At 42.4% G+C, this 17,948-nt stretch overlaps 3 protein-coding genes across 6 annotated transcripts in view; 1 reads left to right on the top strand and 2 right to left on the bottom strand.

The window, feature by feature from the left end:
• nrg2a (neuregulin 2a) overlaps positions 1 to 10,845 on the top strand; it is a 60,104-nt gene extending 49,259 nt beyond the window's left edge. For 2 of the 4 annotated variants that reach the window (XM_037268993.1, XM_037268996.1), the window contains exons 5-11: positions 1,421 to 1,479; positions 3,887 to 3,910; positions 5,692 to 5,794; positions 5,881 to 6,004; positions 6,434 to 6,561; positions 6,631 to 6,852; positions 7,937 to 10,845. In XM_037268993.1, the coding sequence (XP_037124888.1) occupies positions 1,421 to 1,479; positions 3,887 to 3,910; positions 5,692 to 5,794; positions 5,881 to 6,004; positions 6,434 to 6,561; positions 6,631 to 6,852; positions 7,937 to 8,591 (1,315 nt within the window). In that variant the 3' untranslated portion in view covers positions 8,592 to 10,845. Of the gene's footprint in view, positions 1 to 984; positions 1,062 to 1,420; positions 1,480 to 3,886; positions 3,911 to 5,691; positions 5,795 to 5,880; positions 6,005 to 6,433; positions 6,562 to 6,630; positions 6,853 to 7,936 lie in introns of all 4 variants that reach the window. The other 2 variants (XM_037268995.1, XM_037268994.1) reach the window with 2 other exon arrangements.
• gng8 (guanine nucleotide binding protein (G protein), gamma 8) overlaps positions 1 to 17,948 on the bottom strand; it is a 757,718-nt gene that overhangs the window by 148,797 nt on the left and 590,973 nt on the right. The gene's annotated exons all lie outside the window — the stretch shown is intronic.
• slc22a6l (solute carrier family 22 member 6, like) lies at positions 12,731 to 16,923 on the bottom strand. The gene is made up of 11 exons (XM_037269011.1): positions 16,667 to 16,923; positions 15,832 to 16,363; positions 15,656 to 15,759; positions 15,401 to 15,555; positions 15,140 to 15,308; positions 14,834 to 14,957; positions 14,635 to 14,750; positions 14,353 to 14,567; positions 14,034 to 14,142; positions 13,172 to 13,375; positions 12,731 to 13,080 (listed from the first exon to the last, which is right to left on the bottom strand). Exons 2-11 carry the CDS (start codon positions 16,219 to 16,221, stop codon positions 12,993 to 12,995), a joined length of 1,674 nt encoding a protein of 557 aa, XP_037124906.1. The 5' UTR covers positions 16,222 to 16,363; positions 16,667 to 16,923; the 3' UTR covers positions 12,731 to 12,992.

Raw genomic sequence — 17,948 nt, 5'->3', positions numbered from 1 at the left:
TCTGGGATCGCTTCCACGTTTCAATATTTTTCTTGAGCTTGAAATATGACGACATATGGAATTTATCACTCCACCTTTAAGCCGTGAACAGATATCCAGAGAGTAATAGGCTCATGACTTTTTTGCTGCACAGGTTTTCAATTGATGTATTGATTAGCTCCAAAGCAGCGCAATGAGCGCTCTTGTCTCTCTGTGCCCTTTAGGCCGCAAAGAAATTTTAGGCCGCGAAGAAACCGAGCTTATGTCTATAATATTGACTTTTTACATCCGCCAATAAGCTGCTTATAATTTCATATCAGTGTAAAATTTCCAGTTAAATTAACCTGGTTGGTTTTCCGACTCTTCCACGGATGTACATGTTTATTTATTTACAGTTTGTATCAAATTATGAAAAAAAATAATGTGATGCCAATTTCTAAAATAGTCCCATGTTTTCTATTTTGAATGGCATTTTGCTATTTGTTGTGAAAGTAAGGAGAGCTTCTATGAATTTGGCAGCTAACCTGGAAAATCACATCGCTTTAATATGTTGTGCTTATGTACTATAAGCTAAAAGGAGGTCAAGTTTCATCCAGGTCCAGATTTCCTTCTCGATCCAAGGGAACCAAATGTTAATAGCACATTTGCTCACTCACTGAGTTCACAGATGTCAAATGTTTCAACTTTGGCATTTTGTCTGTTTAATTCCATTTATACAGCCACTTTTGCAATTTGTTGAGAGAAATCATTGGTTAATTTAACACAACTTCCTCTTTGTGCATCATATACAGTTGGATTAATATTGTTACATTTTCAAGATAGCTTGCATTTAAATATTAACTCATGATTTTACATTTACTTGACAAGACCCAATCACATTACATTACTCATTTGTTTTCAATAATATGGTTGCACAGTATGTATTCGATGAATAAATGTCTTTTTCCATTGAAGTTCGTCCTCGCTGCCTTTTCCTGTCCGTAACACTTGTGTGCTCCTTCCCAGATGTCCTGAAGGATACTTTGGCCCGCGATGCTCAAAGACTGAACCTCTGCGGTTGCACATGCCCAATCCTTTCAAAAGTATGTTCACTTGATATGAGCAGCTGAGAACAGAGACACAGTTGTCGTTGGATTACCTCTGTGGACTCCCGCCGAAACACCCTCGCTACTGCTCCGTGCACCCACCAACACCCCGGTCCTCTCTTCTTCTGTCTCCTCTCCCCCTCCCCTTCCTCTCAGGTCAACGCGCACTGGGCCGCGCACAGTGGTGTCACCCATGGGAACGCTCGGGCTCAGTTGTCCATTAGTTGAGCTGTTGGTCTAATTTTCTGCTTTTCTCTCTCCCCCCCCTTCCCCCCTTTCACACCCTTCTTCTTGCGCACTCTCGCTCATCCACCACCCTTCCTCCTCCTCTTCCTCCCTCTTTTTGTGGCTTTCAGGTGTCCAAATGACTTTACTGGTGATCGGTGTCAAACCTACGTTATGGCACGTTTCTACCGTATGTCAACTTCCTCTTCTGTCAGACTCACCTCGAGTCACATGTGCATGTGTAGACTAGACATTAGTCTCCAACGTCCGACCAGACCCATAGATAAGCAGGCCCTCATATTGTGTGTTGCGCATGCCGTGTCCTGCATGTGTGTTTTAGAATAAGCACCATCGCTGTATGTTTGTTGGTTGGCGATGTGTAGGCGGAGGCTGTCGTGAAAAGTCAGCAACATAACGAAAATAATATGCTTTTGGTCCAGCTACTAATAATACTAAAGTGGCAATGCATGTTTATCCCCCGTTTCCACCAAGTGGTTCAGTTCAGTTGGTGTTTCTCCATTGGGCTCATTTGTTAGACTTACTGCAATGTGTAAAAAAAAAAAAAATCTTACAAGAACAGAAATGAATTGGAAAGTCACAACATCATATCTTCTTCCTTCACCACTGGCGGAGCTAGGATTTTTTTTCCTTGGGGGGGACTCTGGGAGAGGAGGCAAGAATATCTCAGGGGGTCGGCAAATCAAAACAAAAATTTGACGAAACCCCCAAATCTTTAAAAAATGCTGACGATGGTCCATTGCATGTTTCCTACAGGGGGATGCTGGAAATGTGGAAAAAAGGTTCCCAGGAAAATTGGAGAATTATTTGGCCTCCCACTGGGGTAGGGGTGGGGGGGGGGGTCCAAGCATATTTAACTCGGGGTGTCAATGCCCCTGTGGCCCCCCCTTAGCTCCGCCAGTGTTCATACCGCCATATTTCATACTGTATATCACAGTGATGGACTCAAAAAAACACTCACTGGCAACTGGAAATACAAACTTGAATGAACCGTTCTTCCTGAACTTGACTGAACTGTACTGCTTGGTTAGAAATGTGTTTTGTCGATATTTTTTTAATATATTTTACTGCTGATAAAATGGAAAGTCAGGTCAGGCTGACCTACTGAGCTTTAAAAACACAAAACTCTTGTGGGGAATCAAAAGGCAATCTAGCGTCCCCCGTTGTACTCAATACAGTCATTATAAAGTCATTTGAACATGTACAATAAATTGTAGGACAACCAATTTCCAGGAAAGTTTGTAGAGGTGGTTGCAAGGCATTTTGGTGATTTCTATCAAGACTGATTCTGTCGTGGCTCCTCCACATTTTGTAAAATATTTAGATTAGGCATGATGTGACTGTCCAAGGTGGACCTGCCTATCCGTCAAAGTCATCATCCCAGTTTGTTGTTGCTCAAAAGCGACCATTCGTTTTGGCTTACTTGTGCGTTGTTGACCTCATGTTGGCTCATAGTTGTTCTTCCCCGCGTCCGTTCTCATCCTATGCTAAATATTACGTGCTCTGCTTGACGTGCAGAAGAAAACGTGGTGTGTGGGAGAATGCGGCTCTGCATTCAATTTAACTTTGCTGCAGCTGTGCGACGGTATCAAGGACAGAATTTATCTCTGGTTCTTATCCAGCTGCATGAGCGCATTCCAGGCTTGAGCAACTTTTTTTCCAGCTAGAGACCCCTTTTTGAAAATTTTATATAACCGAGTGTTAATATCGTGAAAGAAAAATATAGTCAAGCACAATCAATATATTTGAAAGATGACTATTAACCTGTGGTTCTTCAAACATGCTGATGCACACTAAAAATCCAGTTCTTGGAAAGTCACATTCAAACATGATGGATGTAGCGATTAGCCTTCCAAGTGAACTTTAAGACACTGTTGATATCCCGCATTTTCCACTCTCAATTATGACAATAAATCACGTTTTTTCCCGGCGAGTGCGCAGCCAGCCAACAGGCACATTCATTCGACACTTAAAGATTTGCTTCCTGCAGAGGCGCCACCCATCCCTAGGAGATCGTGTTAGCTCTTAGGAGAGCAGGAGGATGGCTTCTGCTCCTCTTGGCTTAACAAGAGTGTGTTGTTCTGAGAACAACTGGGACCTGCTCTAACACAAAATTAAGCGAGTGAGCTGCCAGAGATATGAACTCAGTTGGTTGGTGCTAGTGTAACTATTCTTATTGATGGTGATTGTTTCAATTATGCGACTAAACTAGTTTCAACCTGCCTCATGTTGGGAAACATAAAAACGTGTTGTGCTATTGACTATGTTGAAAAATGGCGGCGCCGGCGAGTACATTTTTTTGAAAAGTCAACATTTGTTACATAACTATTAGATTGTAAAGATTCCAAATGATCAGATCTTATTTGTGTTTGTGTGTTGCATGCTGTTTGCGCAATGCCCCATCGTTTAATGTTGCTAACAATGTCTGACGGTTACTAAATCAAATAAGTGTTCACTTGATTGTGTCTGTTTGCCCCACTATATGTAAGGAGGTGACTCTTTCATAATCTGCTCTTTTGTTTCTCTTTTTTTGTTTGTTTGTTGTTTTTCTTCCAACTGTCAACTTTCTGCCACGGCAGATCATCTTGGGATTGAATTTATGGGTATGGAACAATCCATTTTGATTCTCAGTCCTGCATAGATACTAAAAACAAAACAAAAATCATTTTGACATGCATCCGTTCCATCTTTGGCGTGACCTGTGAATCATAACGTCCCCTCGATTAACCAATCGACCCCCCCCCCCCCTCCCCTCAGTGACACGTACTGTCACCGTTAAGAGTGTAAAAACCCTGCAAATGATTCTCCATCAAACATGATTAACATGGATGTCATCACCTGCACCTCTCGTACATGTGCATCGAGTCGACCGTCTGACTCATATCGGCGCCTATTCCTTCTTTTGTTTCCTCATTCCATCGTTAACAAGCATGATACATCATGTTTGTAGCTGCCAGATGCCTTCCAGCTCTAGCCTGCATTCTCTTCGCATATGCCTTCCTCTTTTATTATTTCTAGAGATTTAGTACCTCAGTCTTGCCTCACTCAGTCATAAGTAGAGCTGAAATTTGCTTATGAAGTATAGGAAGTCTGTCCTGTTTGATTTATCTTTCAAAGAGTGGTTGTTGATATGAGCATGCAGCGCTATATTTAGAGCCTACGGTCATGATTTGCTTCTGTTTGCTGCTATTTCCGTCCTCCGTTTGACAGCTCTCATTTTCATCAAGCTTTTCCAGAAAAGTACTTCAGTGGTTTGAGGGTGAAATGAACACTAGTGAGTGAATTTACAAAGCATGAGGCTGTGTTCTCATGGGAATTGAGCAGGAAATGACACGTAAAAAAAAATTGTATCACATTTAAACTGGGCTAGTTGCAACAATATGAGCGTCACCAGCGCTAATTGCTATTGACACTGTGAAAAATGGTGAGTGAGTGAGTGAGTCTGTGTGAGAGTGAGAGAGAGTATGAGTGAGTGAGTGAGTGAGTGAGTGAGTGAGTGAGTGAGTGAGTGAGTGAGTGAGTGAGTGAGTGAGTGAGTGAGTGAGAGAGAATGAGTGAGAGAGTATGAGTGAATGAGTGAATATGAGAGAATAAGTGAAGTGAGTGAGTGAGTGAGTGAGTATGAGAGAATGAGTGAGATAGCATGAGAGAGTATGAGTGAGTGAGTGAGTGAGTGAGTGAGTGAGTGAGTGAGTGAGTGAGTGAGTGAGTGAGTGAGTGTGTGCGTGAGAGAATGAGAGAGTATGAGTGAGTGAGTGAGTGAGTGAGTGAGTGAGTGAGTGAGTGAGTGAGTGAGTGAGTGAGTGAGTGAGTGAGTGAGTGTGAGAGAATGAGTGAGATAGCATGAGTGAGTGAGTGAGTGAGTGAGTGAGTGAGTGAGTGAGTGAGTGAGTGAGTGAGTGAGTGAGTGAGTGAGTGAGTGAGTGAGTGAGTGAGTGAGTGAGTGAGTGAGTGAGTGAGAATGAGAGAGCGAGTGACTCAATGAGTGACTGAGTGACTGAGTGAATTCAAAATAATTTTCACTGAGAGGACTCAAAAGTTCTTCACGTAGTTATAAACAAACACGTTAATGTCCAAAACATAAATTGGCCTCATGACGTCAATTGGCTTGTAAACATCTATAGGAATCGCACAAATGTAACATGTTTATTACATTATTTATCCTTCCCCCAGAGGAGGGAGTGAAGTCTAACCCTTAAACTCACGCAAACACTTCTCTGGAAAAGCTCCCAAGTTTTAATGTTGTCTTTGTGATGATGTAACATGTCAATAGGGTCAGTAAGAAGTATTCTATAGTTCATACTGTAGATATGCGGTGTAAAAAAGGTGCTGAGTGTCTTCTACTTCTCTGATCTGTGTGTTTTGATTGCGTGCTGTGTTACAGAGGCAGAAGAACTCTACCAGAAGAGAGTCCTGACAATCACGGGCATTTGTGTGGCTCTGTTGGTGGTGGGCATAGTTTGTGTGGTTGCCTACTGTAAAACCAAGTAAGTTATCCTCCCAAATGCAACGCAAACCAAAAAGTCTCAACTTCCGCATATAGTGAGATAAGTGACCAAGACTTTCACAACAGGAAACAAAGAAAGAAGATGCACAATCATATGAGACAGAACATGTGTCCAGAACACCCCAATCGGAACCTCGCTAATGGACCCAATCACCCAGGACCAGGACCAGAGGAAATCCCCATGGTAGATGTGAGTTTCTGGAGAAATGTCTCTTCAGTTTTATGTTTCATCCCTATATTAGGCAGTGAAGGATATTTGGATCCCAACCTTTTTAAACTTTTGATTCCAATGAAAATTTTACTTGAAATTCATGCTAAATTTGATGAAAATATAAATATAAAATAATATAATATAAATAATAATATAAAATGATAAATAAAATAATAAATAAAATAATAAATAAAATAGAAATAAATAGAATAATGTAAAATGATAAAAATATAGCATTTGCAAATGTGAATTTACACATCTGCTTCTAGGGTGTTCAAAATAAAACATTGTAATCTCATTAGAAGCCCATTTGGTTTTCCTCTGCAGCTCCTTTTTGGAATGCAAGTGAACATATAAAGTGCATGTTACAATCATACACGTATTTAATTTGACTTTATTTTGACCCAGTACATATCAAAGAACGTCCCAGCAACTGAAAGAGTCATACGGCCTGCCACAGAAGGATCCTTCCCCGCCAGCCACACCTCTTCCAAATCTCACAATTCTTCCACACGCGCCCATTCATCAACTCACAGGTGAGCCTGTCATCATGTGTAACAATCACAAAAGGGCTCTTGACGCTGACACCATTTGCGTTCTTTCAGACCCGAGGAACGGACGTGGAGCCTGGAACATTCGGACAGTGTCCTCTCTGACTCACCGGGGATGATGTCATCATCAGTGGGGACCAGTAAATGCAGCAGCCCCGCATGCATGGAGGCACGGGCCCGGCGGGCTGCACACTGCGCTTATAATGACCCGCATCGGCCGGCCCTCCAATATGGGGACTCCTTTGACTCCCTGGGAGACTCTCCACATAGCGACAGGTGGGACTGACACCCCCCGGGGCTTGTTTTTGGAAGTGAAAAGTGAAAAAAATGTCACATGGTAATGTGCTTAAGTCATTTCAAGTGTGACTTTTCCTTCTGGGTTACCAAACATCGCTCAAACAAACACAGCAAGCATAGAAATCACAGCACAAAAACAAGCGCCCTTATAAATTGTTGTCATCTACCCTGACAAGTTATGTCTTGCATTTTGTGTGTTTGTCAACGGAACCAGCCTACATCAAGTATGTGTGCATGAATCGGGCCTCGGATAGCTATGCGCAGCCCGGTTACATAACCGACATCCCCTTAGAGTCCAGTAACAAATAACATGGGCCTCGTCCGTTATGGCAACAGCTTCTGCATCAGCAAAATCAGCACTACTGTGAAAATCTCTCAGGCTCACTTGGCCTTAGTGTATAAAGCTTCCTAAAGGCTCGTCACGCTTCAAAGATCCACAGCGATGCGCCATCAGCGAAATGCAACTTGGGCCAAGTTGTCTTTCAAATGTGTTGTGTGGGCGTATTGGTGGAGCATAAGATTAGGTAGACCTGCATCTGTCAAGATCCAATGGAAGAGCTGGAGATATATTATATACCCCACTCACACTTTCCACAAAGAAGTGTACCAATATCAAAAAACGAAATCCATCTGCAATCCATCAGCATCACTCAAAATATATATTGAAAGACTTGATGAAAAAAAGAAGTGGGCTTTTAATGGACCCTTGGGGAACACCCGAGGATGATGATGATCATGATGTTAACACAGCTGGATCACAGCTGTGTTATGCAACTCAAAGAGCTCTCAATTAGCCAACGACACATTGCATTCACAGAGAAACCATGCTGGGTTTTTTTTTTTTTCTGCGAGCTGACTTTGGGTGAAAGACTGTACACCTCGGATTGAGTACCTGACAAACACAGAGAGAAAAAACATTTACCCCGTATGAGCGATATAGTCTTCAATTGTTTTGAATTCATTATACCGACTGTAATTCCCCTGGAGGGCAAATTCAATTCATTGCAGGGCCTTCCACTCTCATGCAAAGATGAAGTTGCTTTCTCTTCTTCCCTCCCAACAGATATGTGTCAGCCCTAACGACACCAGCCCGCCTCTCGCCAGTGGATTTCCATTACTCATTGCCCCCGCAGGTGCCTACCTTCCAGATCACTTCGCCCAACGCCAGCCACGCCATGTCCCTCCCTCCCGCTGTCCACAACCCGTACCCTCTGGAAGACAACCAGCCTCTGCTGCGCCGTTACCAAGTGCCCCTCCACGACGCCCAGTGCCAGGAGGCCTACCGGCAGCAGCGGCGCACCTATCCCAACGACAGCAGGGGCAGCCTGCCCTCCAGCCCCTACCGGCTGGCGGACGACGAAGACTATGAGACCACCCAGGAGTATCTCTCCTCGAGGGAGCAACCAAAGAGAAGCGGGTCGGGCGCACCCGATAGCCGGCGCTGGCGGAGATCCAGACTGAACGGCCACGTGGCCCCGCGTGGATACGAGGCCTCCCGGGACTACGGCTCCCGGAGCTGTCTAACGGGAAGCGAGTCGGAGGAGGACGGCGAAAGCACGCCATTCCTAAGTATGCAGAACATGAACGCTGAGCCCTCTACCATCTACAGGCCGGTGGACAGTCGGACTCCACAGTCGTCGGGGCGGCACAGTGGGCATGGCAACATGCAAACGAGACTTACGCACTCCCGCTCCAAACCGGACACGACACCCCATTAGAGAGTGACCATGAACCAACAAAAAAGTCAATATAGTATAGACCTGCATCTATAAGAAATATTTTTATTTTATATAACTGACAGATATTCTAAACAAATGAAATATTTATTTTCATTTTAGCAAAAGTTGTCTACTAGTTAACAGCAAAGACTTTTTTATAGGGAAAACTCTATTTATATGTACATTTTGATTTACAGCATAAAAAGATGTGCCAGTTTTTTCACAACGTCAAAAAGAAAAAAAAAATAGAGTAATATTGTGGTGCCTTTTGCTGTTTGCCGATGCCAGAGGGCCAGTGGAGGTTTTTGTAGCCTTTCTTATACGGACACCTCATTTTTTATACACATTAATCTTTTCATTTCTTTTCTTTCTCTGGATAAAATTGATTTCCAAGTCGCATCCTTTGAGGAGTCGCACCCCACTGGAACGTCCTTCCATATCACGCAATATAAACCACTTTCAAGTGTATGTTTACATCACCTGTAGGTTTTTGTTTTTATTTGGGATCAAATCGAATGCCTGGTTCGTGAATACCACGTAGAATTTTTTGACATCTGGTTTGTGTGTGTGTGCGTGTGTGTGTGCGTGTAGTGAGTGTGTGTGCGCATGTCACCTTGCTTGCATGTATCGATAGATTTGGAATGGTTGTTAGTGCGGCGGCATCGACCCTGAGGGTTTGCCGGTGCGTATCGGAACTACACAGAACCATCGTTATATTACGACTATGCCCCTCCCCTTCCCTGGCCCCGCCCCCTAGCACCACTGAGTAGGCGCAGGTGAAGCTGCGGTAGGTTATGCAGGTTATGCAGGTCATTGCTTGATGTGTTTACAGATATTCTTTACACCCCTCGCCCAGTCTGTCCCATTAGCCCCCCCCCCCCTCACCCCCACCCACCTTTTTCTGCAGGCTCCCCTCATTTTAGCCTTTTACGAGCCTCACAAATACTGAGCCGCTTGGCACAGGGTGACCCCTGCCATCAGAGGTGGTGGGTAAAACAAAAAGATTGCATCTGTTTTCACTCAACTCTTACCCCCCCCCCCCCCCCCCCCCTTCCTTAAAATCCCATACTTCATCATCCTTCTGTGTCCATTCTGGTTTTTGTGGTCTCTGTTAGAGGCCACACAGTGTCTCAGGATTTCCACACACACACTCCCCTTCCACGCCATCATGCACTCGTATCCTAAACATCAAGTCAAGTAAGAGGAAAACAAAACAAGTGGAATAGCTGTGAAAGGGATCATACAATGCAAAAATATGCAAACTTTCTATTTTGCTGTTTGATGACATCATTTTCTAAGAGGTGACCGTGCGATGTGTGCGTGATGCCTGTAGTGTAGAATGAAACATGATATCCAGTCAATGCATATTTAACAGTTGTTTTTTTTTGTAAAAAAAAAAAAAAAGCCATCTAGCGAGTTTCTTGTGCGCATACTTATTTTATCACTCAATTTAGAGCGCTTCACTTTTACATGCACATTTCCAGTAAGGTCAAGTAGCATTCAAATAGTGTCTCCGATAGTACTGTGCACCTACCGCTTTGTCTTATTGACAGATTTAGTCATATCAAAGTCAGCCTGATGCAAGGAAATACATTCAAGGCCCCAGAAAAATTCTGAAATGTTTTGTCATTGTTGGAATGTTGCTATTTAGCATTCAAAAGAGATGCGTACAATTGATCTGCACTTCGAATGGATAGTAAGTGGTAATTGCACAGTGGTCTCTTTTTTTATTATTGGGAATGATCTTTGGTCACATGTCACTTGCAGGTAATTTCAATTTTCCTGCCTCCTCTAACGTAAATTCTGTGATTCCCCTCACTTTGGCAAAACTCACCATGTTGAGGTCCTACCTGGCATGCCCTGCTCCAGTCTCCTCTCTTTTCATTTTAAGACCCACTTCCACCTGACCTCGCACCGTCCCCCCCCCTCGCCCCCAGGCTTGAAACTCTTTTCCTCTGCATGTCCTTGTGGTCAAGGTTAGATGGGTGCATGGTTTTAAAAAAAGGAGAAAAAAGAAAAGCAGCGGACAAATCTATTCCAGTCAGTGAAAGTGTATTTCATTTAACATTCAGCAATAAAAATACAGACCCCAACCCTTGACCCCCCCCCCCCCTCTCACCCCCACCCCTACATATGTCATTCCTGGAATATGCTAGAAATAAAAGAAACAATGCGAGATTGTCATAGATTGTAAAATAAAATGAAAAATGATTCCACCTGTTCATATGAGGAAAATAAATCTTTATTCATATCATTTTTATGACGTACTCATTTCTGCAGAAGTGTTTGCTCTGCATCTTGATTTATTTCCTTGTTTGAATGCACATAGTCATATGAATGTGTACAAAGTTACATTGTGGGAGCATATGGTGATTCATGAAAAGATATTGATACTTGCATAGAACTCCTATGTGCTGTTATTGCACTTTTCTTTTAATATCGCATAAGGGAAGTAAGTCCTTCTTGCAGTCTGATGCACCAAATGTACAATCTTTCACAAAGTTCAAAATAAGCAAAAGGCCAGTCTAGTTAGCAGCAAGTGGGAAGTTCAGTAAAAATGTAACTGGAACAAAACGTGACAGAAGTCAAATAATGTACTGTAAATGTATAACACGCCCTAAGAGAGTTTGGTAGGGGCACACGAAGGACTTGTTGCTGCAATACCGCACGCATGCGCTTGGTGTCGCTGTTTTACAGCAGTCCTATTTAAACCTGCTGTCGGAGCAAAGCAGACACGTTTAAATACATGAAACATCTTCTGATGTGTGGAATCATTTCCGACCATAAGTAACGGTTTAGAATTGTTCTGGAGACTATTTACCTTGGTTGCATATTTACTAGGGGTGTAACGATTCATCGATACACATCGATTAATCGATATAATGCTCTACGATTTATTGGCATCGATGCTAAACGTAAACATCGATTTATATCGCCGTGTTTGACCTCGGACATTAGACGCGACTTTATTTTGAAATCCAGTTCATTGTTGCTTGCTTGCTTCCTCTTTCCGGGAGCAGTACGCGGCGTGCTGTGTTGTGAGCAGAGCAGGCACGTGAAAGGGGAGCCGACAACTGCGCGGCTCCTGGGCTGGTGCTATGGCTAGTGTCCAAGAAGACGAGGAAATTCGCTCCCCTTTGGGCTTCAAGTCATTCGTTTGGAAGCACTTTGGATTCCAAAGAAAAGATGGCTCAACGGACAATTAAAATTATTGTAAATAAATAGTTCAGTAATGCACTTTAAAGTTAATGGTATTACAAAAAAAGAAAGAATATTCATTTTTCTTTACTTATATGAGAAAAAATATAGGAATTTGATGAAGTTCAGTGTTAAAATAAGCACTTTGTATACTACAATACTCTTGTAATTTCCTAAATAAATAGTTTGCAGTACCTTGTTGATTTTGCGTATGAATTGTTATAAATCAGGATATTGTTCTATATTTTTTATTTAAAAAATATCGATCGTGGAGCACTATATCGTGATGTATCGTGAATGAATCACAGCAGGCTTTAAGATATCGGCAAATATCGTATCGTGTTTCTTTGTATCGATATGATATCGTATCGTGACAAAACCCGCGATTTACACCCCTAATATTTACTAACTCAAATAAGTTCTTAAAACGTAACTAAAATGTGGACAGGAAGGAGGAATGTGCAGCGCGACGTTCACCTGCAAGCATATCAATTAGCGTTTGCTACTGTGACTCACGCCAACATTCTGGTCAGGTATTGGGGCTACCTAATAAGGGTGAAAGGTCATGTCCATCTGTCCAAAACCTTTGAATGCTCTTGTCCAATATTGCACAATTTTCCAATGCGTTTTGCACAACCTGCAGGAGCTGAACGCCAAAATTCAAGAGGACCGTGCAGGTAAAATTGACAATGCTTTATATTTTTATGGTTTCGGTTCATCCTAAAACTTTTTGCAATTCATTCATGGTGGAACAAGAACTTGAATTAACTTTAAGCTTTAAATGTTATATTCATTTTTACATATTTGTTGCCATAATTTGCTTGTATTATTGGACACCTGACATGCTGTAGTGGTAGTTTGAAAGTGACCAAAGTAAATCTAACACAATGAGTTAGTATGTTCACTGCAGAGTATGTACTGTATTTCAAATGAAAGCAAACTACAAACATAAATGCAATTTTATTATATAAAGAACTTCCTTAATGTGATTTTTTTCTTTTAATACAAAGCACTGAGTCCCCAGCACCACTGAATTCCATAATGCTACAGCACAACCATGTGATTTTTTTTTTCTCCCCCCACGATTGACCTGTCTATATCTAGCATAAATCTCAGCAGTCATACAGGCGATGAGGAGAATAAAGTAAAATCACAACAAAAAACAGCAGTACACACTGAATTTCCTATCAGTTTTTGATGCATTCAGACGACCTGCTTCAGGAGATTGGCCTCAGTGTCTTGCATAGCGGCTGCTTGCTTTGGTTGCGTTTTGGACACTCTCCCAGAGCCCCTGTGTTGAAATCAGACAAATGTTTTTTTTTTTTTTTTTAATTCATTCTGGATCTCTAATTTATTTTGATTAACAGGACTTGACAGTTTACCTGTCTTCCACATCTTGTATCGTGTCAGGAAGTGGCGACCCGAGCGTTTCCGGGAGGAACATGGCAGCCACTCCACTGATGATGGGAGCTCCTCCGTAGATCAAACCCGGCAGCCAAGGTATGTAGTCACTGCTCAGGAGCACCATGGGGGCCACCATGGCTCCCACGCGAGCCGTCATCGAAACCATACCCATTCCATTCTGACTGAGGTGCAAAGTTAACATCTATAGAAAGTGCTTGGATGGATAGTATAATTTTGACAAATTTTTTTAAATATAATTATCGTGCAAACACATCTGGCACTGAATTTGATTAACTTCGGTGGGTCTACATGACCTATATTTATCATGATCTAGGTCACAGACTGTGGTTAATCTTTAACATCACTTGACCTCTAACCTTTAGTTATGGACACACACATAACGAGTGCAATGTCTGTCGCTGGAGATTGCAAATCATTTCCATTCATCCTTTTTCTAAGAAGGCCTATTTTTTTTTACTGTCGTCAGTTTGCAGCACATGCGCTAAAGACAAAAAGAACATTTGACGCTCCTCTTAACGCCTTTGGTTAATTGCAAGGCTTCAATGAACCTGGCAAGTGTTTTTTGTGTGTTTGTGAGTACCCGCAGAAGAACTTGCAAAGTCAATTCGCAGCTCTTTTACTTTCAGGATAGGACATAATGTCTTTTGAGGCATTACGTAATCATTTAGAGTGGCTTGTCAGTCTGATTATGCCGCTCAAATAGTCAAGGAGAAAAGAGCTCAGCCGAGGTTCTGATTGCCTTAATGAGCTTATGTTCCTGCGTACATGTTCAACAACGTAAATATCATTATTTTTTCAGCAAACTAGCTTTTGACTCACCGAATAATGGTGGGGAAGAGCTCTCCAGAGTAAAGGTAACAGCAATTGAAGGAGGCAGCGAGACAGCCTTTCCCCATAACCGCCAGAGAGGTGCGCAGCATCTGATGCTCTGTGGATGAGTGCAATAAAAGGCATCAGCTGCTTGTGAGGTCATAATTTAGCATTCTCCTCAGCAGCCAGCAGAGGGCACACTTAAATCATCAGTCAAACCTGAAAGAGAATCATTTTAGTTGGAAGGTATCATGAGGTTTGAATCTAAGGATCCTCCTTAATGGTAAAGTTTTATTTCCATGCAACTTGCCAAAGTGTTTTGTCATACCTTGAGGTACCATGAGGTTGATCAATACTGTAATTCCAGCAATGATAAGGGCGCCACTTTGGGATGGACGGCGTCCGATAAAACTCATAGTCAGACTTATGACCACTTTAGCGGGGATGTCCACAGCCCCAAAGATGACTTGGATTAAGTAGAAGTCCACCCCAAACTTCTGGAGGTCCATGGCTAGCCCATAGTAGGCAAAGCTTGTTGATAGCCTGCAGAAGAACGAATATCATTTGAATGCATCAGAAAGTGCTTAGAATGAATGAATTGTTTGCTTACCAGACAGCACCGAGGCAGATTGTCATCGAGCGCATGGTGGGAGTACGGAACAGATCTATGACAGTGTAGGAGCCTTGGGAGCATGACATCTCTTTCTTCATAGACTCTTGCACCATCTTTACGCAAAAAGACAAAGTTATCCTCGCTCGATTTCAATTTCAAAACGGTTATGTTGGGAGCATTAATAATTGTCACCTACGTTAATGTCAATTTTGTCGCCCTCCTTATGACGTCCGTTAATTTTAGCGACGCTTTTAAGGTTCTTGATGGCTTTGTCGTAGTTTTGGCTCAGGACCAACCATCTTGAAGATTCATGAAACCACCTGCATTGTTTACAGTCCAACGATGATTTTAAGCAAACAGAGGAGCCATGTTAACAATTCTGCCTTCTCAAAAATACCTCTTCTGTTTTGATTGACACGCTCATAGATTTTTTATTTTTTTGTGCCTGATGCTATTCTTAATCTTTGCAGGGTGTTCATCAACTCAACTTTGAACATCTCACCATGAGTAGATGAAGAAGATGTAAAACGGTGAAGACACCGCCAAGGTCAACCACCTCCAGTCCCGAATGAAGTAAGCGATAGCCGCCTGGAGTAACTGTCCCACCGTGTAACAGTAACCTGTGATGGTGCCCACTCCGGTCCGAACACGGGTCGGGATCCACTCCACGACTTTTTTTCAAAAAAAAAAAATTTCATCTGTTTAACATGCAGCATGCTCATTTGGCTCTTATTTTCCTCCTTAGTCAAACTGAATTGCTTACTGAGCGAGAAGGTGTTGAGGCCTATGCCGGACAGAGCCATTCCGCAACCGAAGCGGCACAGGCAGAAGATGGGGAAGGATGTGGAGAAAGCAGCACCCGTCCCGGCCACTGCCATCAGCAGGTGGGAAATGATCAATAGGATGCGTCGTCCGAACCTGAGCGCATACAGCAGCGTCACTGTAGCTCACCTTAAACAAGCTCCACGTTTTGGAGTTTTACTCATCAAACAAATTGGCAGCTGAAAGGGATTTTTACTTGTCAGCAAGACTTCCCAAGACAATGGATCCCACAAGAACACCTCCCATGTAGACGGTTTGGCCCATTTGCTTCAAAGAGCGCAGATCGCACACCAAATCCCACTGAACACACAATTGAACCAATTTGAAACATCCAGACAAGAAATGCAACCAGGGAAAGAAAGCAAGCCTTACCTCCGCTATGATTGAGGAGGTCATGCCAGTCATATTGTAAGACCAACCATCAGTGCATTCCTGGAGGCTAATATCGTCCAATTCTTCCTGGTATTTCAAAGTTGCATTCGTGTCCAGGAGGTGCCACTGTGGCGCAACATAGCGCCGGCAGCTCTGACGCTTGCCCGTTTGGTCCAAAGGCACAGTGACTGTTAAGATTTCTTGCGGGCTGAGCTGTCGCTGAGAGATGTTCGCATGTGCACTGCAGTAGTGGGGAGGCACGGCCGCCACGAAATTCTGCAGCAGGTTGTGACTGGCCATTAGGAGCACTGGAATACTCAGCAGGGTTACATGCAGGATCTGGAAGCGGCCCGTGCTGCCCACCTGCTCCAGGAGGTCACCAAATGGCATTTCCAAGATTTGTGTGTGTGTGTGTTTTTTTTTTTTTTTTGTAATTTCCACCGGATGGTTAACAGCACCACCAGGCCTAGTTGTCAAGTTCCAAAAACATTTCTCAGTATGTTCTGGTCATGATCAGTATTTTCTTCAGCACCTGTAAAACAATGGAAGCTCATTCTGTTGCATTCATCATTTTAGAACCACAAAGTAGTTAGATCAATGAAGCACAAAAAATGTTTTTGTCTTGCAACAAAAACAAAATAACCAGTTGCCTTTTGTATTTTGTATTATTTTTTTTACTGCCAAAGAATCAATAATTCAAATGATTAAAAATGCAACATTGTACTACTTTGCAGTGGATATAAAAAGTGTACACACCCTTGTTTAAATACCATGTTTTTGTGGTACATGAAAATAATCAACTTTTGAGTTTCCACTATATATGGGAAAGACTTACCTGCAGAATGATAGTTGTCAGCACATCAACTCAAATCAAATAGTTGAAAAAAGAGCAAAAAATGAAAAGGCAGTAGATCAAGTTGTGCTCTCATGTTAATGCAATTAATCTGCTCTCAAATACCAGTCCTGTGTCTGCACTTTGGATTATTGGAAGTGCTATTGAGCCGGGCCACACGAGGTATTGGCAAACCCGCTCGCTAAACGCAGAGCTTGAATGCAGGCTTTTTGCTGAATAGGATCAAAGTCTGATCGGGCAAGGGAGCAAAAGGGGGCAGATACCTATGTTCCGCTCATTTTCCACTCCCCTCTCCTCAGTAGTTATTTCATGTGTCAGTCTTGAAGTGCCTCGCTTGTATTGTTAACTCCCACCAGTGGAACAAAAGAAGCATTCCCCAAAATGTGCAGAGCCAAATTACTGTCACCAAAATAAGCCATAATATTAAGAAAGAGGCCAATTGGGGGGAAAAAAAGTACTGATCATCAAACAAAGAGTATGTGTACAGTACATCTAGTGCCTTTGCAAATTATACTAAGTGTCATCTTGCTATTGTTGAAGCAACAACTCCAAACTTTTGCCTTTTTATCCTGCTGAATAGTTTTGAGGATTGCATGCACTTGTTTAATAATCAGCATGAGGTGTCAGACTGAATGAAGCTGCAGGTGCACCAAAGCAAAACAAAAAAAAAGTTGATTCAGCTGTGAGAGTCACTGAGTTGTTGTTTAAGTCATTTTGGGCAGTATTTGAATCCAAAGAAAGTGACTAGCCATTTTAATATTGCCTTCCAACTGTGCACATTCATTTTCTGTCACTTTCAGCATTCATACATACCTTTGGACTTTCAACTTGTAAAATCAGATACGCCTCCTAAAGAAGACATGCGTGTCTTCCTTTTTATTGCGGTGGTGAAACGTGACTGACAGGAGCACATTACTGATTTTCTCATTGCTTTGCACTTTTCTCTCTGTTCATGGCTACAAATACACAAGTAAGCTCGCATGACTTCTGTAACCAAAACCCAAAATAATACAAGCAATTTTTAATGAAGCGTTGACCGTCCACAAGTCTGAACTATGTAAACAAGATCATAATTTGTACTACTGTATGTAAACATGAGAAGTGTCCTTTAAGATGATTTAAAAAAAACAATCATTAATATGCTGTTTTCTGCAAAATAGAAGCACGTTGAATTCAAATGAATAATTTGAGCATATTTTCCTATTCAGTTTATATAACCAATGAGTTACAGGCTGGCTGTTCACATAGTTGTCTTACGTGCTGC

The sequence above is a fragment of the Syngnathus acus genome, chromosome 14 (assembly GCF_901709675.1).
Source record: "Syngnathus acus chromosome 14, fSynAcu1.2, whole genome shotgun sequence".
Taxonomy (NCBI): domain Eukaryota; kingdom Metazoa; phylum Chordata; class Actinopteri; order Syngnathiformes; family Syngnathidae; genus Syngnathus; species Syngnathus acus.
The sequence above is the reverse complement of the archived record's forward strand: the minus strand, read 5'-3'. Positions and strand labels throughout refer to the sequence as shown.